At 41.8% G+C, this 17765-nt stretch overlaps 2 protein-coding genes across 2 annotated transcripts in view; both read right to left on the reverse strand.

Moving 5' to 3' along the window:
* Positions 1-2210: 2210 nt before the first annotated feature.
* Positions 2211-17765, reverse strand: part of LOC119554020 — a 28626-nt gene continuing 13071 nt past the window's right edge. Inside the window, exons 2-10 of the mRNA XM_037864735.1 lie at positions 13806-14253; positions 11797-13029; positions 10957-11087; positions 6449-6679; positions 5111-5408; positions 4885-5049; positions 4544-4829; positions 3828-4269; positions 2211-3708 (exon numbers count right to left, since the gene is read on the reverse strand). Of these exons, the coding sequence (XP_037720663.1) occupies positions 2782-3708; positions 3828-4269; positions 4544-4829; positions 4885-5049; positions 5111-5408; positions 6449-6679; positions 10957-11087; positions 11797-13029; positions 13806-13944 (3852 nt within the window). The 5' untranslated portion in view covers positions 13945-14253 and the 3' untranslated portion in view covers positions 2211-2781. The remainder of the gene's footprint in view (positions 3709-3827; positions 4270-4543; positions 4830-4884; positions 5050-5110; positions 5409-6448; positions 6680-10956; positions 11088-11796; positions 13030-13805; positions 14254-17765) is intronic.
* LOC119554021 (cilia- and flagella-associated protein 157) lies at positions 7122-9069 on the reverse strand. The gene has a single exon (XM_037864736.1). The coding sequence runs from the start codon at positions 8959-8961 to the stop codon at positions 7165-7167; it is 1797 nt and encodes a 598-aa protein (XP_037720664.1). The 5' UTR covers positions 8962-9069; the 3' UTR covers positions 7122-7164.

The following is a 17765-nucleotide window of genomic DNA, read 5'->3' on the forward strand; positions in this document are numbered from 1 at the left end:
GATAAGATTCAAAAGGTTCAAACGAGATATAATAAAATACGGGACGACGAAGGACATTCCAAAGACGGGACTGCTGAATCAAGATACACGTCCCCAACAGCAAAAAATCGGTTGAAAGTGATTCATAAGGTTCATAAAAAATCTAACAGTGAACAAAAATCTGACGCCAATGAAAAAAGAGAAAGGAGAGTTAATAATTCAAACAGCAAGGTTCACGTTGTCAAACAACCTCTAAAAAGGATCCATAAAGATTACGCTACATTCAAAAAGTCTAGTAAGAATCGGAAAAATTCGAAAAAGCAAATCGACAAGACAAACGATATACTAAGCAATATGCGCCCCATAACTGAACTTTTAAAGGAAAGGATTGAACAACCTCCTGGTCCGGAAGATAAGTATATTTTTCGTGGTGTAAATGCAAACGGAGATACGGACTCGGTGATGTCGACATCCTTTTATACAAAACGTTCCACTTTGGAATTCAATCAAGATCAGGAGAGATCTCTCGATACTAACAAGCTGATAGAAAACAATGAAAAGAATAAAACCCATGAAAAGCAAGGAGCCACCGAAAACAAGAAAACAACTGTCTTAAGAAAAATGAAATCGCGTAAAATCAGGAAGCAGAAGAGGCATTCTAACGGCGGAAAAGCGGTTGTACCAATTCCTCCTCCAGAAGAAATCAAATCTCTACAGGGTAATAAGGCAAAGGCCAAAAAGGAAAGAAAATCTACAGACACCAAAAAGCTGAAAGAAAACGGCGAAAAGTCTATAGACAGGGGATCTTGGAACGTTCAAAAGGAACCCAGTAGAACCATTGGGCAGCTCGAAGACAACAAAGATGAGACAACCATTTATTTAAGGTCAAAATCTTTTAGTATTCTTCAACCTTCTCTAATGGAGGAAAATAAAAGTCAATTTAGCATCTTTAAAAACGGAGAGGTTCAGATATATATGAACAAAGAAACCCTTATATCAGTGGATAGCCCAAGTCAAACTAAAACGAGGGAGAATGGTGAAGAGTCACCCATCGGGCTTATACCATCAGCTGCTACGCCAGTAAATTCTTTAGAAAGTTATGACAGTATCGATGAGGAATATAACAAGGGCTTAATGGCAACAGACTATCATTACGATGAGTATTTACGTAAGGTAAATAATCTGAATCCTTACAGGCCAGGCAGTGTCCTTTTAGGATACCGCAAGTCACAAGAACGCAGAAGCTATCTAGAAAGGTATGGCTCTATGTCCAGGAAATTAAGTACGAAATCAGGTATGTCCACGGACGTCTACAGCGAGCGATTGAAGAAGGTAAAGCAATATCTAAATCGCGAAGAAAAAGATGGAAATCATACCGATACGTCTTCGATTCTTGACATCGATCTTGAGGGAATCGAGGACCGCGACTTACTGTTATTTCCCTATGCTGAAGTATATGAAGGGAAGATAAGTATATCAGTAGAAAAGGAATTAAATGTAAATAAGGATCAAGTAAGAATCAGTACTAGTCCCAAACTAACGCCAAAACAATCCGATGAAGAGACTGAGGATGGAACCTCATTACCATTACCCATAATAAGGAAAACCGCTTGCATTATGTGTCGAACCATAAAACGAAGTCCGGCAGAAAAGGAGGCACCATTTCTGGAGGAGATGCGAAAAGAACACAGACGACGTGAATTATTGGCATATCGAGCAAATATTGCAACTCAAAATGAACCCGGTAAAAAAACAGTTCCCTTCGTACCGCCTGATCAGCCCAATAGAACTGGACCTATTAGCTTACATGATCTCAGCAAAAAAGAACTCTACTCTTTGGAGAGCAGGACTATAATTTTTAGTACAGAAAGAAAGTTAATTAATCTCCCAACGAAAAGAAATCCATTTACTGTCCTCTGTGAAAGTAGGTCAATTACTTTTCCCAAGAAATGTAATTCCATAACTTTTCCCAAGGAGAGTAAATCTATTACTTGTTTTTAAGGGAGATCAATTATTTTTAAGGTCATCAAATTAAACCATGCGAATTTGAGAAGAAAATAAAATATATTTATTTTCTTTTTAAATCCGCATGTCTTATAAGTAAATAACAATAAATTTTAGCAATTTGTGCTCTCCAAATGGAAACTTTGATATTTATTATACGGTTACATTACTATTTTCATATGCAATCCACTCCCAATGATTTTTTAAAACACTCTTCTATACAGGTATTTTATTTAAGTTTTTAACTTACAGATCGAAGTGATAAAAAGGCTTAATATCTGGTTAAAACAAAAACATCTTTTGATTGTAAAATGCTAATTAATTTTGACTATCATATTGACTAGAATTTCCAATGCTCCGAAGCACAAAATTAAGATCACAAAATTTCGTAATTCCAATTGTCTAATTCAAAGTTATTGCCAAATAAAATTGTGTAAGTAACCCATAGTTTTATATAATTTTGTGGTTTACATAGCCATGTGCGAATAAATACTTAAATTACAGTGAACCTTAGCTACGATATATACATTGTAACGAGAGATTAAACAGATTAGCCTTATAAGAGCTTTGAGACTAGATAAGAGCTTGCTCTACATTCTTTTCGATTTTTAGGTATACATGTTATTGAGACGAGCTTAAGGCTTAGCTTTAAAAACAGAATTATTCCAGGTGGTCTACATTTCTTATGGTGCTGACATGTGTATATATAATATTTACCCGTATTTTACAAGATCGTAAACTATGCTAAACATATACTGCCTTTTTTGTGCCAACTTTATGTACAATAATATTTTTGGGTTATACAGAAACTTCCTTTGACTTTGTCTCTTTTCTTCGAAGAAGCTTAGATCTAGCATCATCCTGGTTTAGATTGAGTTGCGATTTGGGTACTTTCATGAGGTTTACAGCCTCGTAATCGCTGCCACTCTCATCGGCAAACTGAATGTCATCGAGGGATAGGAACTCCTGCAGATCCCCTGATGATTTTTCCACGGCCGTTTCCTTTTCCACATAAGAGCCAGTCATAGAATCGTTTGGTTCCAGTTCGGTTTCAAATTTCTGATGCACTGCAGCAATTTCAATAGGGGTTTTCGAATTCCTTCCCGATCGCTGTTCATGATCGAGGGAACCTGCGCTCAATGACAAACTGGATTGCATCTGCTGTTTGGACTGACGTCGCTGCTTTCTGGACATAAATGGAGTGGGTTGCTTGGGCAGGGACTTGGCTCCCTTTTCCGCACCCTCGCAGGGTGAGGTGGCCTTTGAGGGTCGCCCACTGTCCGGAGGTGATCGCTCCTCGGAACTGGGTGTATTATCAGCCGTGGTGGACTTGCTGGACTCCGTGTTGCTGGCCGGACTCAGATAGTGTCCGTACTTGGGCATCCGGATCTCCTCGTACAGCGGGTCCCGCTCATCTCTCTCCGGATTCGGTTCCGGCTCCGGCGTCTTGTCGTCCTCTTCCCGTTCTGCCACCTCTTCGAAGGGCGGTATCCAGATAAGGTAGGCCGGGTCCATTCCAAGATAGGAACCTGGCGCCGATCCCGCATTGATCACATTGTAATCGTAGTAATCGAGCTCAAGTTCCTCCTGGTTGCCGAGCGAAAATTCTGAACCTGGTCGGGCCATCAGTTTTCTACGATTTTGCTTCTCCTTGGACTCCTTGGGATTACTGGTGGTCCTGATGGTGGCCGTGCTCACCACGCTGGCAGCTGGAGAGTAGCAGCCCTGTAAAATTGAAATGTATTTAGTTTTCAGTTCTTCAGAGCTTAGGAGTTTTTAAGTTTTTAGATATAATTTTTTAAAACTATTAACTGATAAAAACCCAGAGTAACCTCTTAACTCACATTCGTCAGGGAAGTGCTGACACTACGGGATCCCAGGCGACCTAATCTAAAGGATTCGGTCACCGAGTGCAGGGAACTGGCATCCTGCAGGCTCTCATCCAGTCTGGAGGACAGCAACTTGAGGGTCACCGCATCGTAGCGATCGGAGTACTTGCTCAGTCGCTTGCTGTTCATCGGTGGACTGTTGCACAGGGAGCTCATGCCCGAGGATATAATGGATTCCGAGTCCCTGGCACTGTCCTTGCAGCTCGGCGCTTCCAATTGGTCATCGGTGGGCGAGTCCTTGGAGCCATCTGTCCTGCTGTGAACAGCGGCCAGCTCGGCTTCAGCGGAGGAGGGCGATCCGATGACATTTCCTGTGTCCAGAGATCGCGCTGGCGAGGATCGCTCGTTGCGCAGAGTGACCATGGATGCCGAGCTTCCCAACTCCTTTACTTCAGCGCTGCAAGGGATTGAAAATAATATATTATTTTCCGTAATTAATAATTAAAATAAGATTTAAATGGAAAAAATGTATACTGTCTTGTAAAGATATTTAGATTAACAAAGAGCTACTATTTTAAGTGGATTTGGATAACATACTTAAGATACTATTATTTTGGTTTAATTTGAATTTCCAATTATTTAAAAAAAGAAAGAAAATAATTCGTGAAAAATATAATAACATAATTTATTTATATACCTTTCTGCTTTTTCGCTTAAAATTTAGGACTCACCACTTGGAAAGCATTCCCTGTGAATCCGACTCCTTGAACTCTGTCTCACCGGTGAGATTTTCGGCGTCCACACTCTCGCGAAGAATGGAGTGTCGCAGATGGTGTTTAGGTCGCATCTTCACCATATAGATGACCTCCGAGAGCAGGGTAGTTGTGGACATGGCTCGTGAGGGAGGTCCTTGCAGGGAACTCAGAGAAGCCCTAGGTGTGTGAAGCCGGGATCCTTCGTCCTGCCGCCGAGCCACTGCCAAGTGGTACTTTCGATATCGCACCACATATTGGGCACCTAAAGAAAACCATATTTAATCTCTAGAAGTGAGGAATAATTCCGAAAAACCCACCTAAAAGGGCGCTTATTATGATGATGATGCTGGCAAAGACCATGGCACTCAGATGCACCAGGGTAAATCGAAGTCTGGACATAGGTTTGTGGGTTACAGATCGAGTTTTGCCGGCCAAACGGGTGGCGGCCACAAGTGTGGTACTACTGTTGCTGCTCCTGGATGCTGTTGTTAAAATGCATTTATTATTTATTAAATTTCAGCGAAATTTCTTGCGTTTACTTACCCAACTGCTGCTGCACACTGGCCATGAATCCTCCGGTGCAGGCTGCATTTCCCTCCTGAGTTGCAGTCGAGGCATTTACCGCCTGGCCATCGCCGGTGGAGAATTCCACCAGGAGTTGGCCACCACTCGACTCGATGGCCACCGGAACGCCAACTCCCTTGAGGATCAGCCCACCGCCATTGAGTTCCACCAGCAAAGTGGAGGAAAGTGACGGACCATCGCGCACCTTTATGTACTGGGAGGCACAGGGCAAACGGAGGAAACTCAGTGCCAGCGAAATGCTCTCCTCGCCATCCACCTGCGAAGAAAGGAATTTCGGAGTTTGTGAACATACGGGAAAGTGTTTGGGGCTTCCCCTATTCCGAGTCTAACGGAAACGGCCGAAGTGGGTCAGGCATTCATCACCATTTACCCTCCTTCCCATCAGCACTTTTCCCCTCAACCCATGGAACGTGCCAATTGGCAGGTCTAATCATTCCAATTGTATCGAACAAAATGGGAGTGAGCAAAAGTGTGTATGAACCGTAAAATCGGTGATACACATTCTAGTGATACCCAATGCGAAAGAAAAATAATATCAAATTTCAGGGGTAATAATATAGAGTATTTTTCTTCATATGGTAGCATATTATAAAAAAATTCAACATAATGGTTAAAAATTAAATGGTAATATTCTCAATATTATTTTTCTTTTAACTTCTCTTAAGCTATTCTATTTTATTTATCTACCAAATTGTACTCTATTATTATTTTTAATTATCCTTCTTTTCCTTTTTTCTTTATAATAATTTGAAATTATAATTTTTCTATTTATTTTCCATCCCTTCTTCAAAAACTGCATTACATACATCCATTTTTCATATCCCTTCTTTCATTTTTCAAGCACTACCTTGAATTAAGATACCCTTTCATCCATAAATACCGGGTACATAGAGTTCAGCTCACCCCAATGGACCCCTTACGCATTGATAGTTTCGGGACTGGCCAAAACGCCTACCAAGTGGGGCATTTATTATGCATGAATTGAGTTCAACCCCCATGGCCGGTGGTGCCCAGTTTCGACCCACACTTTCCCGTGGCATGGAACATTAAGTGGGGCTCCTTTGTCATTTGGGGGCAGCCTCCGAAGCGTGGCAGAATTTTATTCATGGACTTGGACTTCTGAGTGTTTGGCATTGTTCGTTTTTATAGTTATGGCGGCAGACAACTTGAAAGCTTTCAAAACTTGACCAAATGCCAAAGGGCTTAACTTTGCTTAACTTTTGCTATTTTCTAGTGTGAGCTTATTTTTTTAGTTAAGCGATGGGGGGTTGTTGGTTAATGGTTAATGATTCGTACCTGTATTAGCCAGAAGGAACGGCCAGGACAGCTTTGTGTGGCTCCCGCAATGATCCTTTTGGGTTTCGAGGAGCCCAGATGTACAATGCAGCCGCAACGACATCCCGGTCCAATTTCCTGGCTAACCTCGGTGCTATTCTCCTTGGTTATCACCGTACCGGATGTCTCGTAAATGCAGTCCCACGTATCGGCGATGCTCTTGCCACACTTCTGGGTCTCAACAGATGGACCCTATAAATAAATAAAGCATTAAGATAAAATTATTACATTTAAAAATCAAGTTTAATGTCCCTATCTTGAGACCTCATATTATTAACTTAGTAATTATGTTAACTATTAGTTGTACAGTACTAAAATAAAATATGGGTTGGGGGGTGCACTTAGGTCTTTAAAAGTTAGATGTCTAGAATATTCTACCAAAATTTTCAAATATATTGGAATAATATATTGAATGTATTAAAATATATTGGCTTTTCTGGTTTTACAACCAAAATGTAATCAGAAACCGCTTTGAAACCATAACAATAGATGTATAAGTGAAACTGATTCCCAAAATCAGAAACCAAGAATCTAAAGATTATTCTCCAGCCAAATCTTTAGAATCATAAATCATATGAATTTTTAATCATATGAAACAATGAGGTACAACAAAGTATTGTCTTTGCAGATATTTATTTAAGTCTCAACAAAATTACAACGAACTGTAAACAGGCCTGCTAGTAGATGAACTGCACGTCGAAGTCCTCCTCCTCGCCTTCCTCCTCGGCCTCGTCCTCGTTGGTGATGCCCGTCAATTTGGAAGTGGCCGTAAGTGTGTCCAAGGTTCCCAGGCTGGGCACAGTTTTGATAACCTTCGAGGACGCGGAGGCGGCAAGTGGTGCGGTTCCGGGTGGGGCCACGGATCCCTCGCTGCTCGCCTTCTTCATTGACATGGAGCTGGTGGAACCCTCCGGCTCCTCCAGCGGCTCCTCCTCCACCTCGATGAGATCGTCTTCGCGCGACGATGAAACATACAAAGTGGTTCCGAATTCCACATCGATGATGGTGTTCTCGTCGCCGCGCAACGAGGTGATCAACCGATCCTGCATCTTCTGCTTCTGCAGATCCTCCGGAATGGTGCGATCCGGCTCCTGGTCAATGACCTCGCTGCGGAACGCATCGAAGGGCGTGGCCTTGGGGCGGGAGGGCATAAAGCCCATTTTACCGGGTGCGTATAGCGATGAGGTGGCACTGCCAATGGAGGCAATCGACGGAGTCCTCGGCAGCTGCTCCGAATGGGAGCTCACAATGTTCAGGAGCTGGGAGAGCAAATCGCTGCGTTTCAGCTTACAAACCGAGATCGCCTCCTCCCGGACTTCCTTTATCACCGTGGCATCATCCACATTGGCCTCGGTCAATCTCTCGGGGAAGGTCTTGGCCGCCTGCTCCGCCACAATGGCATCCCGCACCGTGCACTTAATCTCCTGGATGACACCTCGCAGTCGGGTGATCTCGGTCTCGTGCTGGGCATGAACCACCTCCAGATTCCGATTCTCCAGCTCCACAATCTCCATTCGTTTGGCCAGATTACGGAGTTTTGCTGCCGCATCCTTCTGCTTGACATTCTCGCACTTCTCCGCCTGGATGTGGGATTCGTAGGCCTTGCGGTAGCGCAAAACCTCTACATATTTGGCCTTGAGTTTCTCATAGTTACGGGTTAGACCTTCGATAATCTTGATCTTGTTCACGGAGTTGCGGACCAACTCGTTCTTGATCTGATCGAGGGCACTGTACTGCTCCTCCATCTCCTTGTGCTTGGACTTCTGGTTAGTATAGGCCTGCTGGAGTTTTATCTGGGACATGACCAGCAGATCGATCTCTTTTTGCAGGGCTATATTCTCGCGGATCAGGCGACGGGTGTAGCCAGCATTGCGAATCTCACTGGAGCGGGTGAAGTCCTCGGAGACTTGGAGTAGCTTCTGTTCCACCTCCTTTTTCAAAGCATCCTTTTCCACCACTGCCCGCTGTTCCATATTGTAGAGAGCCTCCTTGTGATCCTTCTCCCTCTCATTAAGATCCGCCTCCTGGTCATCAAATTTGGCCAGCAGGACATCCCTTTGGATGCGGAACTCGTCCAGGGAGTTCAGCTTGCCATTGAGCAGCTTTATCTCAGAGGTCAATTGGTCATGCATGGCCTTGTACTTAGCCTCCAGATCCCCGATCTTCTCCTGCGCCAAGCGATTTTCCACATCGCGGACCTTGGTGATCTCCACCAGCCGCTCCTCCAGTTCGGTGATCGAGTTGTTCCTCTCCGCCAAGGTGCGTTCCAAGTGGGCCGCCACATCCACTCCATCGGATTCTACCTCCTTTAGTTTCTCCGTTAGCGTTATGTTGGACTCATCGACGCTGGTCAGGTGGGATCGCAGGCGGGCCAACTTCTGATTGAGGTCCGTGATGGTCAGCTCATAGAAGGTCCTGTCCACCTGAGTCACCTTGTTCACATCCTTCTTCTCCTTCTTTACCTTCGGGGGCATCTTGTGGGTTTCTTTTCGTTATCCAACTAGACTGTCTAACAATTTTGGCATGTATTTGGGATTTTTGAAAAATATGTCAGAGACATCGTTTGTAAGTCGGAATTTTAACATCCATCGTTCTTTGTCTGAGTAAAATAAGCTGCATTATAACAACTAGTTGAACAAACGTTGTCAAGGCGATAAAAGCTTTTAAAAGCTTAACCCATAACCTTCATAGTTAAAGTAGTCCACCCAAAAAGTAATATTTTTTCTAGAAAGAAATGTCTAGAAAGTAGAAACTAAACCCATCATATCAAGCATTCCCCCATTTAAAAAAAAATTTTAAAAGTGTTTACAAATATAAGAACTATTATATCTTTTGATATTTGGTTTTCATCCAGATACCACTATCGCATATTTTCACAAGCCCACCTAAATATATAATAACTGGACTAATATAATCGGGTTTAAAGAACATAGTTCTCAATTAAACATTGATAATACCAGGCTTTAGTCAATATTAAAATTTTAAATAATGTTGAATTTAATTTTATGCTAAACACCACTTAAATTTAATTTGTGGACAAAAGCTTTGATGCTTTTTTCGTGTTTTTGCGACTAAATGATGCGCATACTAAATATTGTCCGGCTTTAACATGTTTGAAGAGCCACTCGAGCCACTAATTTGAGTTTGTGGCGCTGTTGTGGTCACAAAAGGTTATTTCGTGTTTTCTAAAAGCAAATAGTGCCTGTCGCGCCGGAGCTTTGTTTGATTAATAGCCCGTGTGGCAATATTTGTATACACACATGGGCAGCAACGCCTCCGAGCGATTCCTTTGGGCGCAAATGCAAATTGTTATGAAAAGCCCGGTGCGTGAAAGTGGAGGAGGTGCCTCAACCCTAACCCCCCACCCCATTGGACACACCCACTCAATTCTAGTCGCCCCACGGCGATGCCATTGTTCCAGCATCCGAGGCACAACTCCCGTGTAAGAACTACTTGCAATAAGTGTGCAGAACATTTAAAAACTTTGCCTGTAATTGTTCCAAACAAGTTGGCAAAGTACGGCCAAATGTGCCCCTATCGCTGGATGATGATGCCGGAAGTTTTTGGATAATGAAATGCGCGGATGAGGATGGCGATGGTACGGGTACTGGAACTACTGCCGTTACTGGAGGAGTTCACTGTTCCACTCGGCTCAACAAAAGAAACAAGATAAAGCGAGGCGCAGTAGGCCGACAATTGTCGGAAGCGTCGTAAATTCCCCACGCAATCTGGAGCAAGTGTCGCAGTGTGGAAACATGCTCGGAGACAGCATAACATACCACCCACTCCTCCAGTGCCCCACAAACAAAAACACTGAAATAGTTCCACTTGGCCCCGGAGGAGTACACTGATAGAAATTTTCTCTAGAGAAAGAAGGTCATATCTCTGAAATATAAGTTTTAGCTATAGTTTTTATCAAACTATCCAACTGGAAACAAAATATTATATAATATTATAGTATTATATTTAAGATACACAATCATATAGGAATAGCACAGAAAAATTAAACCCTATTGGAGAAAATATACAAAAATGTTGTAAAAGATACGATTTATTTAACCAGAAGTTTTAAAAATGGTTGAGATCTTAAGAGTTTTTTAATCTTAGTCCATTTATCGATGCAACTAAATATATCAAAAATGAATTAAACTGAGAACATTTTGAAGACTATGGTTTTTAAATCTTTTTTAGTGTAAGAAAGTCAAAAGAAATGTGAACTAAACTGGAAGCAATCTCTAGGGTAACAAAGTCCCCAGAGTCGGGCGAAGTTTGCCTGTCTTCAGTTGTAGTTCAGCACTTATTGAAATCGTCTTAGATGTGCTTGAGTATTAATCATTTCTTGGAGCACTCAATCAAACTTTGACTATTAACGTTGTCAAATCAGGTGGAGGCAGAGGTCGTTCAGAGGTTAATCTACCGAGTTGTTTCTTGGGGCTACAGTGGCTACTGGGGTTACTGGGGTTACTTACCTCGCAGAATTTGGCGCCATATCGCGGGGGTGGCGAATCGCAGAATCGGTAGCGATTGCGAGTTCCCCCCAGACAATTCGTGGAGCAGGGCGTCCACTCGCTCCAAGGTCCCCAGCCACCGGTATCCGAATCTGTGGAGAGAGGGCTGTCATAAGCTAATCCCTTTCATAATAAATAAAGTAAGTTTAAATTATATATGTGTACACTGTACAGGTAATAAAGTGAAGTGTTAACTGCTTTATGGTATTGAATCCATTTTAATCCCCCAGAGTGCGCATAAATATGAGAGTTTATTGAAAACTTTGTAAAGGTAGTTGGGACAGTTTGAATTTATATTAAACTGGATACCCGGCTTCTAAATGCGGTAGTGTAAATACGTATTATTTTTGCAATGCTTGAAATACCACTTAACTCAATTAATAAAAAAAGGAAATTTAAATGTTGCCTTAATTGAGTTTAATAATCATTTTGCAAATATATATTTCTTCCCTTTATTTTTAATAATTACCATCTATTTAAAATATTATTTTCCCAATATCTTTTCAGTAACATGATTATATCGAAAAAAAATAGCTAATTCTATTAGTTCGTCCTTATAAAAATAATAAATAAATGTAATTTCGCTAAGAAGATTTGCGCGTGAGCTGTTAGAACTGGGACAAAATATATGGTGGACTTTAAAATGATTTTAACGTGGGTGTTGCATCTCCTTGAAATTTTCAGTGTAGCGAATGGGCAGGCAAATAAAATGTAAAGAACTATTTGTATTCCATTTAATTGGGATTTCCCCTTAATGATGTTAAGTACGGTCTTAATGCACATTCGACCGGTTGCACTCACCGCTTACGGGCAGCGTGGGCACGCAGTCCATCCGGACATCGGCCACGGCCCCGGAAATTGCCTGGCTGACGTAGACGAAGCAGTACTCCACGTATTTCTCCGAGAAGAGGTCGCAGGCGAAGTACAGTGAGTGCTGGCTCTTGACCACCCGCTGCTCGGCGACATAATGGAGCGATGTTGGTGGCTTCAAAGAGGCGACATCGGCTCGCAGCTTGGCATACAGACGCACCCGGTCGCCCTGCTCCAAAATGCATCCCGGATACTCGTAGAGGACACCGATGCCCGTGTGCGGATCGCAGGGGAAAATGCTGCGGGCATACACATTGAACACGAACTCATCGCTCCAATCGACGCTGAGGAGCCTCCGGGTGGTGGGCACATTCTGGGCCGGAATCATGGGTCTCAGCTGGACGGCATAATTGCCGGCCAGTCCGAATAATTCACAGCCCAAACGCAGGCTCTTGTTTTTCGGGAATCCCCTTATTTGCTCCGCAAAAAGGACACTGGAACGGGTTATGTTCCGGCTGCAACTGCGCTCCTTGCCGCAGTATATCAACTCTAGCCAAAATTCCGGCAGTGCGAGACTGCCCGACTGATTGCAGTTTACCTCGGGAAATCGTAGTGTCACCTCGACGGGATTTTTGGGATAGGTCCTCAGGCGCACCGGACTCACGATCATCTCGGCACTGGGCCATCGCACATCGAGGGTCTGGTGGAGGCGCTCATCCTGTGCCGGCACCAAGGTGGTGGTCACCTCGCTCAGGTTCACTGACTTCAGATTGCTGACCACCTGCATCTCGTAGCGGCCGCCAATCAAGAAGGTCTGACATGGCACAGTCACCTGGGTGACATTGAATCGCGGATCCGGGAAGAGTGGTATGTTCTGCACCACCTCCTTGCGTTTTCGATGGAGCACCACCTGGCTGCTGCTGCTATTGGTTGCATCCGGGGTTAGACTCAAACCCTTCTCCAGCGGTGACTCCACTTCATCAATGATTTTGCTAATGACTAAAGTGCTCATTATGGTGTTGTTCCTGGTCCTCAAGTCCCGCCCGTCAGTGCTCAAGTGCTCCACGCTGGATGTGCTGTCCCTGTCCTCCCTGACCTCCTCCTCCTCCTCCTGCGAGGACATCTCGTTACCATTGAACTGGATCTGCACATGCAGGTCCCCGCTGAGGGCTGTGAATGTGCTGGGGGACATCAGGCGACCCTTTCGCACCGCCAGCACGTGACCTTTTGTCGAATCCAAAGGAGGCACCACATGAAAACGGGGAAGAAAGGGGAAAGCGTAGAGATAAGAATTATAAATCCTTGTAATTTATTTCGTGTCGCTGCCTTCTGTTGGCCCCATTCAAGAGCCTCTGCCATTGTTTACTCCACCCGGGTCGTGTAAATTGAGTCGCATCCAACTGCTGCCACCCCGGCTACAAATTATGCAAGCAAAACAAAAACAAAGGGGGCAATTTCGATTCGGAGCCACAAAGCTTAATTACTCTTTTTTTATGGCTTCAGATATCATCAAACTTTCCTATTTTTAGGTTATATAAAAGAAAGCACGTCCTACCTTTTGCCCTACTTTTTTATAATATGTTAATTAAATTGGTGTTCATATTGAGATTTTTGGAACAATTAAAATTTGTCTTAAAAAAATTATAAATTAATTTTCACTAGCTCCTTAACAGTAAGTTCTTTAAAAATGTTTCTAAATAGATACTAGTCATTTTAGATAAAAATGTATCGAAAGGGTATTAAAAAAAGATGACTTTAATTTCATAATTTCAAAATAGCAAATGGTGGCAAAATAAGCAAACCGTAAGTAAGTTATGCAGTTGCATCTGAATAATGTTTAATGAAATAACACAAGTATGATAACGCCTAGCTGGCCATTGCAAAATGTCTACTGTCCAAATATTGCGTATACGCATGTTAATCTACAAATGTATTTATTTATGAAAGGTCGAATGTGTCAAAAGCAGTCGGATGTTCTGCTGTAAATGAGTTTCACTCACTTGTCCCACTTAATAAGAGCAACATTATGGATGATATAATAATTTTCCACTTGACTACTGATTTTAGTCCCGATGTCAGCATGCCGATTGTCTTCTTTCGCCTCCGATTCGCCGCCATTTCCTTTGAGTTTTTCCGCATTTCCTTCGTTTTTGTACTGGTTTTCGTTTTCGTTTTTGTCGCCGTTGCCGATTCAATCAGAGGTGTCTGTCTTAGGAATCTCCACCTGCCACTCAGTGGGAGGATAAGGACACTGAAGGTTCCACGTCGGTGGCACACATTCTGCAATTGCGATTGCGATGGCAAGGGCTGATGGCTGATGACTCCTACTATCCCTAGCCCTCATGGAAGGAGTGCCATTTGTTTAGCTCTCATCGCCAGAGGAAAAAGTTGCTGTGACGTTGGCCTTTCGGTGGATGGAAAAGCAGAAGTCTACCTGCCAGGCATATTCTGGAAAAGTAGGAAAAAGTTGACGTTTCAGAAAGATACACAAATCAAATTAAAGACAAATTGAGGTCTACTTTTATGAATTGACTAACGAAATTATTAAGACGACCGTATTTTTTCATTCCTTAATTTTGACTTCATAATATATCGTTGGGCATTGATGGACAGCATTATTTAAAGTGTTGTTTAAGGTAAATCACGAAAGAGGCCAACCTTTTCGAGGCGTTTTAATATTATTAATAAAACTATCATTTTGATATAATCATACTTTTATCTTTAATAACGTATCTATGTCCAATGTAGCCAAATTTTGTATTTTTAAAAAACAGTAAGTTATTTTTTATGAATTACCATTGCTACGATTGGCTTTAAACTTGACCTGACCGCACTGAAAAGAAATTTTAAAAGCATCTAATCGTTTTCCATTCAAATCAAATGTCGTTTCGAAAAAAAGCTTAAAATTAAACTCCCAACAACAAAGGGTGTCAATGGCCCCTATCAAAGCATAAAACACCCCCATCCTCTAATCCAAAACCCCATATATGTATGTTTGTACATATGACGTGTTCTACGCCTGTACGTATTTCGAAAAGGGAACAAAAAGAAAACACAATCAACCCTCATAAATTCTTAAACCAATTACAAGTCGTGCACGAAACATTTTTATGGCGATTATTTTCACAATTCAATGCAATTTCATCCAAAGTTATGGTCCAGGACAAAGGAATAAAACAAACATAAAAGAGAAAAAGTCAAGATTCGAAGTGACTAGACAATACCTACGGAAATTGTGACTCGACTGGATTTTTTAACAATAGAGCAATTCTAATAATATGGATATAATAACAAAAGTTTAAGCCTCACATTTATCTATGTCTTAACGTGTATACAAATTAAACAAACAAAACTAAAAATTTCTTCTTATATTAAAGCGGTTTCCGTAAAGTATAATGCACAACATAATGTATTATATTTTAAGCCTTTACCTTAAATAAAGTAATAAAAATATATCTCAATATAAGCCGAAAATTTAAAGGCGGACTTTATGATTCCAGTCCCAACCCTCCTGTGTAATTAAATAATCAGCCACAAATAAAATATTAACAACTTTTTGAACCCGACCCAGAGGCGGCGATACATCACCAGCTGGCCGACGAAGGGGGGTCAGTAATTTGCCGACTGACATGCACATCTAATTCCTGTAGTTTTTCGATTCATCAACAGAAGTTCCCAAGGTGGTAGAGGTTGGACTAGTGCCGGATATTTGGTGGACAGGAAGGGAATCCACTGGATAGGATGTACCCACCCCCACAGTCATTAGCGAAATCTGTCGCGTCACTGGGATACGAACCGACCGAACCCCCCTTGTCGTCACCTTAATTGCGGACACGCACGGATCGGCCCAATGGCCAGATGCTATATGTAAGCTATATGGCACATTGTACGCCTTTGCGCTAATGAGTTGGGCCTGCCAATTGCTGCACACACGTGCGTCCGCTGGCATTAAACCGCTTTTGAAAGGTTCCAATTCCAACAACAGTTGGTTGTCAGAACGCCTTTTACAGCCACAATCATCAGCATTTACAGCCGATTTGATATGGGGGTGTTCTGCCTGCACCTAGGACGATTTGATACCGTTTATGGTAAATGGAAATTCAATGTATCATTTCCTCTCTTAGGTTGAACTTACAGGGATACAACTTACAGAGCATATAAAAATAATATATTTTTGACATGAACATTATGTAGGGAAGAATATTAGGATTTTAATTCTCAAACTAAATTTTGAGTAATATTTTATAATCTTATGCTCACCTTAAAGGCTTAATTGATTAAAACTACCATTTGATATAATAAAAAAAAATATATACTTTATAAAAAATACAATTCCAAACATATTTTTTTAAGTTATAACAAGTTTTTTAATAAAAAATCGAAGCAAAACCTTTTTTTTATCGTTTTTTCAAGATAAATGTTCCATTCACAGTCCCCGAATGTGCTATATTTATATCTGTTTATTTTACTATAGCAAATAAAATGTATAAATTTGTTTTCCCCAAAAGTTGCACTGAATTGAAAACGAGAACTAGACGCGTACGAGCTTGGAAAATAATCCCGGCACATCAGTTGTCCTCCAGTAGAATGTGCAAATAGCCCGACTTACGGACAAATCCCATGGTCATTCGGCGCACTGGGAAAGTGTGGGAAATGTAGTGGAAACAAAGCAGAGGGCCAAAAACAGAAACAGACATTTGCACCAAATTGAAAGCGGAGAGGCCACAGAGTCGTATTCTATTTTCCATTTTTTCCCCCAATTTTCCATTTTGAATTGCCAAAGCTGGCTGGAGTTTCGTGTTCAATAGTGCAGGCCCATCAACATGATTATCGTTGTCGCTGTGGGCGATCGGAGGTCAGGGGGCAATGCGTGTGTGCCCGGGGAGGACTGGATTGCAAAACTATTAACTGCACTGTGCGGTCCTTTGAGGCGGTTGTTATCCTGCCAACCAGTCACCACCCGGCGGAGAGCGCTAATTCGCTTTAGATACACTCGAACAAATAATTGGTATCACAGTTCTCACCTAAGGTGTATGATATGATATGATATGATATGATATGATATGATATGATATGATATGATATGATATGATATGATATGATATGATATTGTATGATATGATATGATATGATATGATATGATATGATATGATATGATATGATATGTTATGATATGATATGATATGATATGATATGATATCTTTTGTAAGTGTGGTTTAAAAACTGTAGCAATAAAAGCAATAGATTTCATTAAGATTTAACAAAAATAAATATAATGTATAAGAATTTAGAAATAATATATAACTATGAATGTTTAATGTTTATAACATCGAATAGGTTGTTTTTATATATATTTATATGTACCCTTTGCAATAAAAATAAAATGTACTTATAATATGTTCAGCATTAAGTATTTTATTATTATAGGTCATCTTAATAAGGACACCTATAGAACATTTCTTTCTGTGCATTACTGACCAGCCTAGTATTGCGAAATAGTCACAGCGCGGAAAATCAAAGCGATGGCGGCCCGAGAATTATGGTGCACGGCTGTCCGGGAAAATCGAAATGGGAGAATGGAAACGGGAACGGGTTCGGGGAAGTCCCGTGCTTAGGACTCTATCCTCTAGATAGGCAAAATGTCAATGCCCCGGCTGCGCGGGTGGCGTGTGACCACCAGCTTTTCCACCCTGGCCCCGTTATCGCTCCATGGGAGTGCTGTTATTCATTATACTTTGTGGGCGAGGAAAATTCTGCTTTGGCTCGCTCAACATTTCGGGGTGACTCCGGCATACTCTTTAATGCCCACACAAAACACACGTTTGCGAGGGGAACTTTAAACTGCGCAAAAATTCAGCCACAAAGAAAAAATGCACAGTTTGAATATCCAAACATTTACATGCTCTGTTTACTCTTAATCAATGGCCAAGGATGGCAACGAGCTGAGTCTGCACTTAAAA

The sequence above is a fragment of the Drosophila subpulchrella genome, chromosome 3L (assembly GCF_014743375.2).
Source record: "Drosophila subpulchrella strain 33 F10 #4 breed RU33 chromosome 3L, RU_Dsub_v1.1 Primary Assembly, whole genome shotgun sequence".
NCBI classification, from domain to species: domain Eukaryota; kingdom Metazoa; phylum Arthropoda; class Insecta; order Diptera; family Drosophilidae; genus Drosophila; species Drosophila subpulchrella.